Here is a 15445-nt window from a genome sequence, read left to right as displayed (position 1 = left end):
ATGCAGAGGGCATGGGTTCAATCCTTGGTCGGGGAACTAAGATCCCATATGCCATGTGGCACGACCAAAAAAAAAAAAAAAATTAAAGGGCTAAAACGATGGACCAGGACTAATAAGAGTATGCTTAACAGATACAAATATCTGTTCTTCAAATCAAAACACTGGTTAGTCATGCAAGGGACTGAAGACACGTGCCTTGAAAGTAGTCCAGGTGAAAGAGAATGTAATTTTGGTTGATTACAACCTCATCCTGAGTCAACATGAAGTTCCAAAAAGTCTATTCTAATATTAAGCTACATTAATAGGATTATGCACAAGTCAAGGAGTGATACAACAGTTTTAATGTACGCTATTCAACAAAACATCTGGAATGGAGTGGCCCACTACCATATTTCAAACATATAACTACAGACCATCCAGAGGAAGAGTTAAAGATTTTGTCTAGAAAAGAAAATGCTCAGGAGATGTCTTCAAATGGTAGAAGTGATGTCGTGTACACAGAGAATAGTGAACTTTTTTTTTTAGAAATTCACGTTCTTTTATTTATTTATTTTTTTTTTTTTTTATGACTGTGTTGAGTTTTCGTTTCTGTGCGAGGGCTTTCTCTAGTTGCGGCAAGTGGGGACCACTCTTCATCGCGGTGCGCGGGCCTCTCACCATCGCGGCCTCTCTTGTTGCGGAGCACAGGCTCCAGACGCGCAGGCTCAGTAATTGTGGCTCACGGGCCCAGTTGCTCCGTGGCATGTGGGATCTTCCCAGACCAGGGCTCGAACCCGTGTCCCCTGCATTGGCAGGCAGATTCTCAACCACTGCGCCACCAGGGAAGCCCGTGAACTTTTAATATATTGCTCTAGAAAGCAGAACTAGGATGAGTGGATAGATAGAAGTTACTAAATGGCAGATTTTTGGTCAAAACAAAGACCTTATGAACTATAAGAATTATAGTTCCACATTGGCATAAATGCTCATTGGCATATTCGTTCAATGAACTCATTATCATTGAATATTTTTATACAAAAGAATGATTCATCTCTTGATGTTCACACTATATTGTAATCGCATGGTTAAAATTATCTGTCTCCCCCAACAGAACACATAATCCTTGAGGGAAGAAATGTGGTTTTATTCATCTTTACGGCCTCACAGAGTCTAGCACAGAATGCTGAGTACAGCTACGGCTCAGTAAGTCTACGGAATTAACAGGTGAATGAAGGCACTGCATGTTTTAACAGCCACTTCTTTGGGAAGGTGGGATGAGATGCTCCCTCGGGCCCCTAAAATTCTAAGATGTCCGTAGTATAAAGTCCTCATCCAGAGCTCATTCTATTTCATAACATAGCACGGGGTGATGTGTATAAGTAACCTGCTTTAGTATGTGATAAACAGCACACCTTACCTGACATCTTTATTTGAAATGCTAGTATTAACTAGTTTCCTTGCCAAACTAGAAAAGACAATTCCTGACCTTTATATTATGAAGCCTTAAACAAATGCTTTAGTATGAAAATATTAATCAAGAGTATCTCAAGCACAGAAGAATCTCTTGAATAGGGAAAGCAAAAATCTTGTTCTTTAAACATACAAGTAGTAATAGGCAGAGCAAAATGCCATCAGCTGACTTAAAAAAGGAATCGATCACATTTAACTACAGGGAGGCAGGGGGAGAAGGGAAGGATCAATCGAGAAAAAGGGGGAAAACTGGAAAATTTTTAAAGAAATTACAAGTTATAGGATCATAACTGGATACTATCTGGCTGATTCTTCCTCGCCTTCTGCAATAACGTTTTTACCTTTACCAAGTCGTAAGAAATTCTACTACAAAGTGGTTGCGGAAATAAAGTACAAAACATAAATCAGTGTATTCGGTTTCTTGATTTTAAACCTCTAGTAAAAAGCATAGTAAGGAAAAGTTTGAAAGTACCGCTCTGGATAACAAGAATATCAAAGATTATTGGTAGATCTTATTCCCAGTGCCCTCTATCACTTTAGCTAAAGCAGACACTTGAACCTGCCTGAATGTGTGTCTTGCGTATAATAGGTAATCAATCTCTTAAATAAATAAGATAAACGTAAACACACAACTAAAACAATTCTGGAGCTGGCAAAGATGTATGCCACTAGGGATTGGTCACCAAGATGGGAAGTCCTTTGAAAAGTTTTACTTAGGAGGAACACATAAAATTTAGCCTAGTGATGATATTGCTGTAGGGGCCTTGCACATCTGTATAGATGCATACAAACACACCGGGAAATTTTACAAACTACTTTCATTGTTCGTATTAAGGTAAGAGTAAGACAGGGGCTGAAAGATGCTGCAGACGTTCACATAAATCCTAGACGAGTTATACTAATTTTCAAAATATCTTCCTTAAAAACAAAGCAAAAAAAAAAAAAAGGAAAAATATAGACGCTTCATCCCAGTTACATGTTTTTGGAAGAAGAGAAAAATACACTCTAGTGCCAACTATGTACCTTATCTAGGAACTTAATTTATTAAGCTACTTTTTTGAAAATATGAGTATTGATGGCACTATAACACTTAAAGGACTGATATATTTGCAGGATTCTAAGAGTGTGCGTTTGTTGTAAAGATGTATTTATACCTCTTTCGTAGAGAAAAACCAGTTTTGAGTGTTAGGGGGAAAAAACACTTGAGAAGGAAATTAACCTCACTTCAAATTTCCTGGTCCCCTACAACAGCAATCAAAAGGGGAACGGACGGAGAGTACAGCCCAGCATCGGCTCCACAGTAGGGACTGAGAAGGGTTAGGACCGGGACAGCAAAACTGGGCTCCCAGTTTGGTAGGAAGGCGGGTATTGTGGGAGGATGGCTTGCTGGAGCGAGGTCAATGGAAGGGGGTACACCCTGCGGTCCCTCGCTCCCCCAGCCCACCCCGCCGGGTCGGCAGGGCCGCAACGGAGCCCCACTCCGCGCAGCCAGGAGGAGGCAGCGGCCCTGGCACCATACCTGTCAGCCGGACCAGCTCCTCCCCGCGCCGGGCCACGGACCGAGGCCGACGGAACAGCCAGGGCCGGCGAGAGTCGGGAGGACCCGCGGCGCCGCTCCGCCCACCCGCCTCCCGGGACGCGTTCGGGACCCCTGCGCCTCCACAGCCGCCTCTCGGCCCCATCCTCGCCTCGGCCTCTCGTGCACCTCCGAGCCCCCGCTACCTGGGCTTCCCCCCTCCTCACCAACCACGGACGGCCTCCACTTACCTTCAATCGCCATGATGTGCTCGCCCTGGACCGCACCAACTGGATGGCGGGGGCGGCGAGCGAGGGTGCGGGCGGAGGAAGCGCCGGGGCAGCCGGCGAGTGGAGCTGGGCGGGGTTAGCCCCGCAGTCGCCGGGCTGCGCGGCCTGGGGGAGCCGCGGGCGGGGCGGTCTGGGGTGGGGCGGAGCGCCGCGAGCGCGCGGAAGAAATGGAACCTTCCCGGGCCGCCACTGCCGCCGGCACGTGACGCCGCCTCGCCCCCACCCCGCCTCCCCCACCGCGCCTCGCGCCGGGATTCGAACCAGGTGCGGGGTCCAAAGAGCCCCAGCACCGGCGCCCAAGGCCAGCCCGAGGCGCACTGAGCATGTGCGGACGGCTTCCACCCGCTCGGCCGGGAGCTTCTCTGGGCCCAGGACCCCGGCGGAGACGTCCACTCCTCCCTTGCTTGCGGCCTCCGAAACCGATGAGGGAGGGGCAGGGGGAAGGATGTGGTCAGGACCATGGACAGGTCTCAATTGAAACTGGGCTCAAGAATCCCCACCCAGTGACTCCCTCAGACTTGGTAATCTGAAGGTCTGTTTTGTTTTTGTTTTGCTTTGCCTGAATCAGCCAAATACTCGCCTCAGATCTCCGCTGTGGGCTGAGAGACGGCTAGCTGGGCAAAGAGCACACGGGAGAGAGACAGAGGGATCCTGAGGACAGCTGCTTCTCTCTCTCTCTCACTCACACAAACACACACACACGCACACGTGTGCTCGTGCACTTCACGCCTTAGACTCCTGATAAAGCTTGCCATTAACCTGAGCTTGGTTTTCCCTCGGAAATATGCGTTGGCATTTGTCTCCACACATTTGAGGTCATACAAAAGTAGAGATGAGACAGACGTTTCGACAAAGGGCCTGAAAAAGCAAGTCACATTCAAGTTCTTTTAACTGGCAAACCTATGAGCATTATGAACCGTCACAGGTCAACGTCGAACACAGAACAACTGGCCGTTTAATTTTGACCTGAGGTACTTGAGCCACTCAACATTTACCCAACTCTCAGCTTCATTTGGTACTTTGACGACCTGGACAATGAACGGTGTAAACAACATGGAGGAATAGGGAGTTGGTGATTCTCCTTGCAAAGAAAATGCTTACTCCTAGTGCAAAATAGCTATCCTGGAGACTGACACAAAGAAAATTTTGCACTTATGTAAGTGAGATTGGACTGTAAATCTAGAGCAGAAATTGTCTTTCACTGCACTTATATAATCTCTCCCTCAGTCACAGTTTATGTTCAATAGAAATTCATTCTTTACCATTTTCATTAGTTTGGTGAATATTTATCAAACCAGGAACTGTGCTAAAAGCTAGCTACAAACAAGAGTTGATGTTGAAAGATCAAACAAAATGCTGTCCTACCAGAAAATATTAAAATGTCTATGTTTTAGGAAAGCTCTGTGTGTGTGTACGTTTACCATAGATATCTGTGAGATTCAGGTAAAATATGTATAGTGCCAAAGATATTTTCTCCAAGCAACCTCCCTTAAACTAGTCTTGAACTCCAAGGCATTGGTTTGAACTTGAAACCACAGTTGTGGGTTTGTGGTTTCTGGCTGGCTCTTCTCAGCCTTTATAAGAATTTCATATTGAAAGCCAAAAGAAAAAAATCCTCATTTCATCATCAATTACCTAAGTATCATATATGGGTCCAAGTTATTTGAGCTCCCATAACTCAGATTAATATCACAGTTTGCTCAGAAAATGAATTTGTGTGTGTGTGGCGAACATGAGCTTCAAACTTGTCAAATCTGGGAATTTAGGCCAAGGATCCTCGATATTGATGACATTTCCCCCCAGATTAGAATGCATAATTCTCCCTACCAATATTGCCTTTTTTTAAAAATGCTCTCCAGATACTAGTTGGGAAATTTCTATGATTACTGTTGGACAATATCATATGGCTTAACCTAACTTTCCAACATTTCATATGGCTTCTGAGTTTGCTTAGGGGCCACTTGGAATTGAGATTTAACTTCTTATATACTCTTATTTCTAAAGTATGCCATGGGTTTGATACTTTTAATTTGGAGGAGTGTCAATTATTTATAATTTAAATGTTTTAAATTTTATCAGTCATGCATCCCACCTAAGGACAAGACGTTTTTGTAATTTTGACCATATACCTCTAAATAATCTTTAGTCTATACACCTTTACATTGTAGGGGATGTTCAAAAAATGCTTCATTTTAAATTCTTCATTCTTCCTTGTTAATGAATTATTTGAAAAATAGTTTCCAAATGTATAGTTCAAGCAATTACCCAATTTTCCCATCATGTGCTGTGGATAGTTAGGGGCTGAGACAGGAAAAGAAAAATAAAAGAAGTCAAAGTAACTCCTTTTCTTATGACTAGGAAATGGAAATGTGTTTTTGGTATTTTAAGTTTCAACTCAATATTTCATAGACATATTGTTTACAATGATAGTTTGACTTACAGGAGGACATAATGCTTAATTATCCAGTGGTATAGCTGAAACATCAGAAAGCAGAAAAAGAAAGCACTGAAGGTGAATCATGTGGAAAGAACAGCTCAAAGGGAAAGTGAAATGTAATTGCACCTACATTAGTTAAGTAGTTTTCATGTGCCAAACAAAATAACCTACCACTATTAATAGCAATACTATCTTGATGGAAGAGTATATGTTCCAAGTTACAAAAGTTCCCAATGTACTTTTAAGAAACAAATGATTTTTAAATTTGGAAACTTCCTGTATTTAATTTAAGCTATTCAATTGAAAAAGTCCAAAGCCATTGAAAGAATGGAACAAAAATTCTATCTAGTAATATATATTTTATTCTAGTATATATAATTAAATATATGCTTAATTCTAGTATTATATATTACATATATAAAAATGGAGCCTTAACAAGTACCTATACCAAAAATTACATTTTGGAAAATTTAATAAGTGTTAGTTATCCAGGGATTTTGAATGTTTGCATAAGAGAAACATTTTTATACTTTAAGCTTTATTAGCAGTTGCAATTATCTGAGAAGATGTGGCTAGATATAAGGATCTAATGAAAATCTAGTTAAAACCATTAATATTGCATTTCTTCCATGAATCATAATGTCATGGAAACACTTATATATTAGTTATTTATTCTAGGAACTTTTCCAATCAGAGCAACTCAACTTTAACTAGCTTATGGAAAATGGAAAGTTAATTATAAAGGTGTAAGTATAGAAATAAAGCTGGGCCTCAGTATCAGCAATCTCGGGAATCTGAATGCTATCACAATATTTTCTGCTCCTTATCTCTACCTGTTCTGCATGTTGGTTTTTTGCTTGCTCACGACAAGCTAACTTTATCCCTATGGTGGAAAACATGACTCCTGAGAAATTCCAAACTTTACAGCTCACAGATTCTGCCACATTTCTGTACCCCAAGTCCATAAATTCCAAAAAAGGTGGGATGTCATTAGCTCTACTTAAATAAGGTAACCTACCCCAGACCAATTAGGAAGCCAGATACTAAAATTAGCCTAGCTTGGGTCAGGTGCATACCTCTGACAAAACCTCTGTGGCCATAATGGGAGGGTCATGGAGGAATACAGTGGCCCCCATGGGACCTATACGGATGAACCGGGGAGAAAGGAAAATGGTTCCCAGAAAGGGATTCTTGGACAGAGAAAACTTAAGTGATGCCTGCAAGGGTACTGTACTTCAGCACATTTCCCTGAGGTTCTCTTAGAGCAGAACTGTTCAAAAGAATTGTCTGCGATAATGAAAACTGTCTATATTTGTGCTACGCAATACACTGGCTACTAGCCATATGTGGCTAGTGTCTACTGTATCAGACAGCACAGCCTTAGAGCTACAGAAATGGCATGGTGGGGTTCAGGGAGGGACTGCCAGAGAAGATTGCTCAGTGGGCACTTACTTGGTGGGATAAACTGTAATGTCTTTGGTGGGAGGAGAACCGTAATAACTTCCCATTTGTGGATACTCTACCTGATAGAGTGGTACAATAAGAAGTGTATCTATCCTGCTGTGTGGAGGTAATTAAAGACGAAAATGGAAAGAAAAAATAAAAGTAAACATAAATCAGAACAATTCTTTTTTCTCTTCGATTTCCTCCACCAATTATTTTCCTCAAGACTTATCACTTACTCCACTACAGGCAGCAAAGTAATAGCTAAGAGAGAAAATAAACGTGGAGCATTCTAGAATTCTTTTTATTCACTTAGATCAAATGGTAGCTTTCCTTCTTGCCTTCTAAAACTTTAGAGATAGCACAAGCTCTACCAAAGAAAAGAAAAAAGAGAACAAATAGCATAGACGCTAATTTACTACCCTACACTTTCTTCCATTATATTTTCTAAGCCTTTCATGCAGACTGAAGAGCCACCTACACTCCTCTCCCTTTTCCTCTCCAAATATGATGTGCTCCTGTATAATCTCTGTTAATATTTATTATTGATCAGTGAAGTTATTGCTATCGGCTAAATGTATGGAGCAGTACACTGTGGTTTACTGACACAGTTACAACACAGCAGGATACTGGCCTGTCAGTGTGGAGGAGTGAACGGAACTTCTAAACATATAGAGCAATTTGACACAAAATGTTCAACAAGTACTTGCTTATGGGGATACGAACTAAATAAGCTAAACGTTCTTACTCACAGCAAAGAAGTATATTATTTTGTTCTAGGTAGGAGTACTTGATTATATTTAAAAAAATGTTTCGGGACTTCGCTGGTGGCACAGTGGTTAAGAATTTGCCTGCCAATGCAGGCGACACGGGTTCGAGCCCTGCTCTGGGAAGATCCCACATGCTGCGGAGCAACTAAGCACGTACGCCACAACTACTGAGCCTGCGCTCTAGAGCCCACGAGCCACAACTACTGAAGCCGGCGAGCCTAGAGCCTGTGCTCCGCAACAAGAGAAGCCACCGCAATGAGAAGCCTGCACACCGCAACGAAGAGTAGCCGCCGCTCGCCACAACTAGAGGAAGCCCACGCGCAGCAACGAAGACCCAACGCAGCCAAATAAATAAATAAATAATTTTTTTCACAGCTAGATGCTCCCATGATAATGACCAGTGACAGTTATATAACAATTTTCACTTAAAGGTCAAAAAATATCCCACAGACCTTTTCAATGACATAATTATGTCACACACCAGTAAATGCGGCCACCTACCACGTAGAAAGCAGAAGGCAACTTGTAGAAGGTCTCAAGAACATACATATGTAGGAAGGGAATTGAATTCTACGCTGAAGAAAATAATTGATACTCTGAGTTAGATGAGAAAATCTACTGCTACAAAAGTCATTCAAATCTCCTTAGTTCATATAACTGTAAATGTGTGAGCCTGATTCAGAGAAGGTCACTAAGAGCTTTTATTGCTTACATTTATCAAATACAAGAATGACAAGCATAGAATTCTTTGGATAAAAGTAGATACTTACTAAATTTTTATTAAATGAATAAATAAATCATAATAGGCTTAGGTGCCTAGATCCTTTATATTAGTTGTTCTTAAGCTTTGAAGTGTACATCTGTACACCAATAAGATAAAATAGCCATTGATGATGGTGATAAAGAGAAACTTAAAAGAACTCTTTAAGAAACTTAAATAACTTTTTATCTAGAATCGTATTTCTCATTATTATCTTCCCAATTATTTTTTCCCAATATAGAATTTCTCTTTGCTTAAATATATACTGTTATAAATGAAAGGGAACATTTCATAGAGTTTCATATAACATGCCATACTCTGACGTTAAAAAAATTTATTGATGTTTTTTATTTTAAGGTGGAACAGTTTATTAAAGGAATTATGGAATATCTTTTGAGGATTCAGAAATAGATTATAATAGATTGTTGTTGGGCCACAACAATCTATTATAGGACAATGATTTGTAAGAGTACAGTATCTCTTTTACATTTTATGCTAAGGTTTGGAAGTGAATTGTGAAACTCTAAGCACAATTTATGTTTCAATTGCTATAGTAATGTTTTCATTTCATGAAGCTGCTCAAAGAACTTAAAAAACACTACAAAATATGATTTAAAAAAAATACTTGTTGGTAACTCCCTAGGAAATCTAATTTCTCTCCTAAAACAATATGTACAAATATTTTGTTTAACTTTCAGTAGAAAAGATGATGTGAAAATAATAGATAAAGCTATTAGGGTACCTGCTACTTCTACCACTTTCTGTCCAGTGCATCTTATTGTCATCAGTTTACATGTGAAAAAAATGTACTTTTTCAGTTGCTAAGCCCTGTTTTTTTTCTTTTCCATTCAGACTTTTCCCCCAACCAAAATATACTTGGTTAACTTTATTCCCATATTACTAAATATTCACCCAATTTCACTCCAGAGGTGGAATTTGTACCTAGGATAAAATCAGAGAACTCCAAAGAATTTGAACATCTGCCTAGGAAAAGGTGAGGCACCTAGTGTTGTTACCCAAAATAAAACCCTCCATATTTTGATATACTAGCTACCTATACTATTCAACCTGGTCCTTTATTTTAAAATATGAATAGAGAGGCAAGGATCTCTAGACATGTAAAATGGACCTAAGTGAACACTGGATAAATGATTCCAAGGGAAACTCAAAGAGTTTCAAAAAAATATTACAAGTCTTTAAACAAGGTACTGAAAGGAAAAAGAGAGAAATCCAAGAACAAGGAAGACTTATTGAAATTTAAAAATATGATCGTTGGAACAAAACATTCATTAGAAGGGGTGGAAATGGCACCAGGACTTTGGAAAACAGTTGTGGCAATTTCATAAAAAGTTAAACACACATCTACCATATGATCTAGTCATCCTTCTCCTAGATATTTGTCCAAGAGAAAGGAAAGTGTATGTCCATACAAAGACCTGTACATGAGTATTCATAGCAGCTTTATTTGCCAAAAACAGAGACAACTGAAGTGTTCATCAATAGGTGAATGGATAAACAAACTGTGTATTGTATGGATTTTTAATGGATATCCATACAATGGACTAATACTCAGAAACTAAAAGGGATGAACTATTGATACACACAACCTCATGGATGAATCTCAAAATAATTATGCTAAGTGAAAGCATCAGAGAGAAAAATATATATATACTGTACGTTTCCACTTATATAAGAGTTTAAAATTTGTAAACGACATAATCTATAGTGAGAGAAATCAAATGAATGGTTGCCTGGGGGGAAAAGGGGAAGATGATCTAGTGAGAGGCAGGAAGGAGAGATTACAAAGAAGCAGAAGGGAGCTTTTGGTGGTGATGGATATGTTCCCTATCTTGATTATGGTGATGGTTTCATGGATGTATACCTATGTCAAAACTTATCAAATTCTATACTTTAAATATATGCAATTTATAGTTGTCAATTATGCCTCAATAAAGCTGTTTGAACAAAGGGGAAAAAACAGAATATGAAGAAAAAAGAAGGACTAGAAGAGAAAAAAGGCAAATGAATGGAAAATGTGAGAAAAAAATTAAAATTCGTAGATCAATCCTGGAAGTCTAGTGTTTAGCTGATAAGAGTTCCAGAGGGAAAGAACAGAGAATATCAAGCACAGATAGTTAAAGAAACAATGGAAAAATATCTCCCAGATGTAAAGAAAGCCTCTGGGCTTTAGATGGAAAGAGCTCTTCAAGGGCTAAGTAAGAAAAATGAATAAAAACCCACACCTAGACACATCCCATTGAATTTCAGAACATCAAGGATAATGAAGATCCTTAAAGCTTCCAGAGATGGAAAAAAAATAAAATTAAAATTAAAAAGTCAATGCCAGAAAAATGAGATTCAAATTGGTCAGAAATCTCAATAACAAAGTGGTTGTTAGAAAAGAATGGAACAATGTGTACCGAGTACTGAGGGGAAAATGACTATGGAACTCAAATTCTGTGTCAAATCAAACTTAGTCAAGAGTGAGGACAAAATTAAGTTATTTAAGGAATGCATGGATTCTCTCGTGCACTTTTTTTTTTTTAGATTTTAACTTGATATAGCCCAACAAAATGAGAACGGAATCTAAGGAAGAGAAAGCTATGGATCCAAGAAATGGTGAAACTAACCTATGAATACAATGAAAAGAAATCATAGAATGACAGCTGGGCAGCAAGCCTAGAAAGCAACACATTTAAATTAGAAAAGAAAGTCTGAAGAATATGCTCAGGGAGAAAATTCTTTCCATTCAACAACTAATATATTACAAAGCTGGAAGATCTTATTATTATCATGAAAAAGGTATCTATTTCTTCTCTCAGTAGAAAAAAGAAAGGCAATTAGATAGTCTACAGGGGAAAGCCATATATTCCATACATCAAACAAATTAAATAGGGTATGATTTTGAGTAGCTGTTAGGGTTTAAGACAAGAAAATCCATTTGACCTTGACACTGTTTGGGTCAGCACTGATTTAGCAATATAGAATTACATTTTCTAATCATATACTTTGCATCAAAATAAATAATATTTATTTAACCATAATATTATAAAATATTAAAATAAAATATTTGCTCTAAGGTGTTAGAAAGAGTATGAAATACTTACCGTAAAGAACAGAATGTAAATGTTAGCAAACTTGACAACATCAAAGTAAGGACAGAGCCATCAGAGGCTAAGAAGTAAAGCAAAGGGATGAGAGAAAAAGAATAGTTTAGGGATGGTAATTTCTCTCATCTTACATAATGCAGAATTAGAAGTTTTCTTTTTTAACTGATGAAAGATAAGTAGAAGTTTTATATATTTTTGATTGATATAAATGAAAAATAGAACATGGGTATATATATTCTTTTATTATTCATATATATGGTATAGTATTGAATATATATTTAGGAGGAGAGGATGAAGGGAGAAAAGGTGAGAAATAGTACGTATAAGCCAAATTCCTCTTCTTTCATAAATGGGAGTAAATAGATATTGTCTAAACTTATAAATTAATAAAGAGAACTGTAAGTATATTCTTTAAAATTATGGTGATAATCGCAAGAACCAAAACCAGAAACACATAAAAGAAGCTTACCTCTTGGGAATATGCTGGGTGTATGGGAAGTCTCAGTTGGAAAATATTTCTTTTTATTTTGTTTTATACCATTCTATACATGAGTATGTTTTATTAAAAACAAAAGCATAAGTTAAGCAGCTCCCACTTTCACTACCCTCAGGATAAAATCCATACTTACAAGGTTCTTGACAGTCTAATTCCAAATGACCTTTTCAAACTTGTCTCCCAGAATTCATGTATCTGATCATCTCAGTTTTTCCTGAATGTCCCCTGCTCTCTCACACCTTCATGCATGTCTTTTGTACACAATTATCTTTCTGTCTTAAGGTGGAAGGTAGAGATCTTCTTTGCTGGGGAAATTTCTATTCATCGTTTAAGAATGAGATCAGCAAGGGTGACTTCCCTAGTGGTCCAGTGGCTAAGACTCCATGCTCCTAATGCAGGGGGCCTGGGTTCGATCCCCGGTCAGGGAACTAGATCCCACATGCTGCAACTAAAGATCCCGCACGTAGCAATGAAGATCCCTGTTGTGCCACAACTAATACCCGGAGCAGCTAAATAAATAATTTAAAAAAATATATAGGGTTTTAATTAAAAAAAAAAAAGTAGAAGAATAAGATCAGCAAGAAATCATTTAAAAAGGAGAAATTAGACTATGTAAAAATTTAGGACACTTTAAACAAACTTTAAAGATAAATACAAATTGGGAAATGAAATACTTACAGCAGTTGGAGAGCAGTAAAGAAAGTAGTTAGAGCATGGACTCCAGCACCAAAATGCCTACTAACTGGCTCTACCACCTAACAGCAGCAAGGTCTTGGGCAAGTTATTTAACTTTCATATGCCTCAGTTTCTTCATCTGTAAAATAGCAATAATAATAGTACCGACTTTACAGGATGTTTTTGAGGAATAAATTAGTACATGTAAAGCACTTAGAACCTGGCTTATACTAGGTGGCATATAAGTTTTAGATATTATTGTATTGTTGAGGATTTTAAAGAACACTTAAAATCAATAAGAAAACAATATGCTGGCATCCACTAGAAAAAGGGTTGTAGATATGAAGAGTCAATTCACAAAAGAAGAAATACTAATGGGCAATAACTATGCGAAATTGCTCAAGTTTACCATTGATAAAAGCAATGGAATGTAAAACAAATGAGATTTTTTTCAAATATCAGTTTAGCAGAGATTTAAGTGTTTGATAGTGCTTAGTTCTGACAAGGGTATGGGAAAATGGACACGCTCCCAAATGTGAGGACAAGGGAGGGGAGTGGCTGGGATAAACTGATATAATGTTTCTGGAGACCAATGTGGCAATCTTAATCAAAATTAAAGATACCTACAGTTGAACTTCTAACAACATCGGTTCAAATTTCATGGGTCCACTTATATTCGGATGTTTTTCAATGAATACATACAATAATACTAAACGATCTGCCTTTGGTTGAACCCTTGGATGTGAAATCACTGATACGCAGGAACTGTGGATATGGAGGGCCAGCTGTAAGTTATACATGGATTTTCAACTGTGAAGAGAGTTGGTGTCCCTCACCCTCATCTTGTTCAAGGGTCAACTGTAATATATTTTTGACCCAGTCATTCTAATTTTATGAATTTCTCCTAAATAAATAATTAAGTTTGCAAGACTATCTTTTTTGTTTGTTTGTTTAGAAAAGTAAATAATTAGAAAAAACCTAAATGTCCATCAACAGGAGTCCGTTAAATAAATTAGGATTCACCCATACAATAGAATACTATGCATTTATCAAAAATGGATAAAGTTGAGCCATATTTATTGACATACAAAGATATCCATGATGTGTTAGGACTTTTTCTTTTCAATCTAGCATTTGGCGGGCTTATTCTCCACTAGGCAACATTTTGTTTAACTCTCATCACAACTCTGTAAGGTATATCATGTTATTAGATCAGTATTATAAATAAGGAAACAAAAGTTCAGAGCCATTTGGTGACTTACCAAGGTCACAACTCAAACCCAGGCCCACTGATTCTGAAGCCCACGTTCTTGATGTGAATGCATAATGCATATAGGTTATAGGCCAGTTCATACACTATGAACCCATTTATTATATTATATATAATAAATATGTGTTGTGATTTTATGTGTCAACTTGACTGGGCCACAGTGTGCCCAGATATTTGGCCAAACATTATTTTGGATGTGTCTGTGAAAGTATTTCTGGATCAGATTAACATTTAAATTAGTAGACTGAGTAAAGCAGATTGCCCTCCCTAATGTGAGTGGATCTCATCCAGTCAGTTGAAGACCTGAACAGAACAAAAAGACTGAGTAAGAGGAAATTCATTTTGCCTGCAGCCTTGAGCTGGGACATTGGTCTTTTCTTGCCTTTGGACTCAAACTGAAACACCAGCTCTCCTGCTGGTCTCCAGCCTGCCAGCTTTTGGACTGGAACTTACACTGTCAGCTCTCCTGGTTCTCAGGCCTTTGGACTTAGACTGGAACTATACCATCGGCTCTCCTGGGTCTCCAGCTTGCCAACTGCAGATCTTAGGACCTATAATCACGTGAGCCAATCCCTTATTCTCTCTCTCTCTCTCTCTCTCTGTCTCATATATATTATATAGGTAGATGATATAGATATATAGATATACATGCACACTATTGGTTCTGTTTCTCTGGAGAACCCTGACTAATACATATATAATACACATTTTTTTTATAGTAATCTTTTATTTATTTATTATATTTATTTTTGGCTGTGTTGGGTCTTCGTTTCTGTGCGAGGGCTTCCTCTAGTTGTGGCAAGCGGGGGCCACTCTTCATCGCGGTGCGCAGGCCTCTCACTATCGCGGCCTCTCTTGTTGCGGAGCACAGGCTCCAGACGCGCAGGCTCAGTAGTTGTGGCTCACGGGCCTAGCTGCTCCGTGGCATGTGGGATCTTCCCAGACCAGGGCTCGAACCCGTGTCCCCTGCATTGGCAGGCAGATTCTCAACCACTGCGCCACCAGGGAAGCCCCTATAATACACATTTTTAAGACACAGGAGTGTTGGATGGATATATACCAAACTGTTAACAGTTGTTTCTTCTGGGGGCCAGAAGCATGGGATAGACTTTCACTTTATATTTTATCATTCTGTGGTCTTTAAATTTTTCACAACCAGCAAGAATAGCATTTAAAATTAAAAGTATATAATTATATTCTGAAAGTAAAGTTAAAAATGGCTCCTCCTC

The 15445-nt window shown here is 38.7% G+C and overlaps 1 protein-coding gene across 2 annotated transcripts in view; it reads right to left on the bottom strand.

Annotated features, from left to right (window-relative positions):
- The window catches only part of SYT14 (synaptotagmin 14), a 273225-nt gene extending 258303 nt beyond the window's left edge, over nucleotides 1–14922 (bottom strand). For both annotated transcript variants that reach the window (XM_082400110.1, XM_082400111.1), the window contains exon 1: nucleotides 3217–14922. In XM_082400110.1, the coding sequence (XP_082256236.1) occupies nucleotides 3217–3229 (13 nt within the window). In that variant the 5' untranslated portion in view covers nucleotides 3230–14922. The remainder of the gene's footprint in view (nucleotides 1–3216) is intronic.
- Nucleotides 14923–15445: the final 523 nt, after the last annotated feature.

This window comes from Balaenoptera borealis, assembly GCF_965194805.1.
Source record: "Balaenoptera borealis genome assembly, chromosome: 1".
In the NCBI taxonomy this organism is placed as follows: Eukaryota; Metazoa; Chordata; class Mammalia; order Artiodactyla; family Balaenopteridae; genus Balaenoptera; species Balaenoptera borealis.
This window is presented reverse-complemented; position numbering and strand designations above follow the sequence as displayed.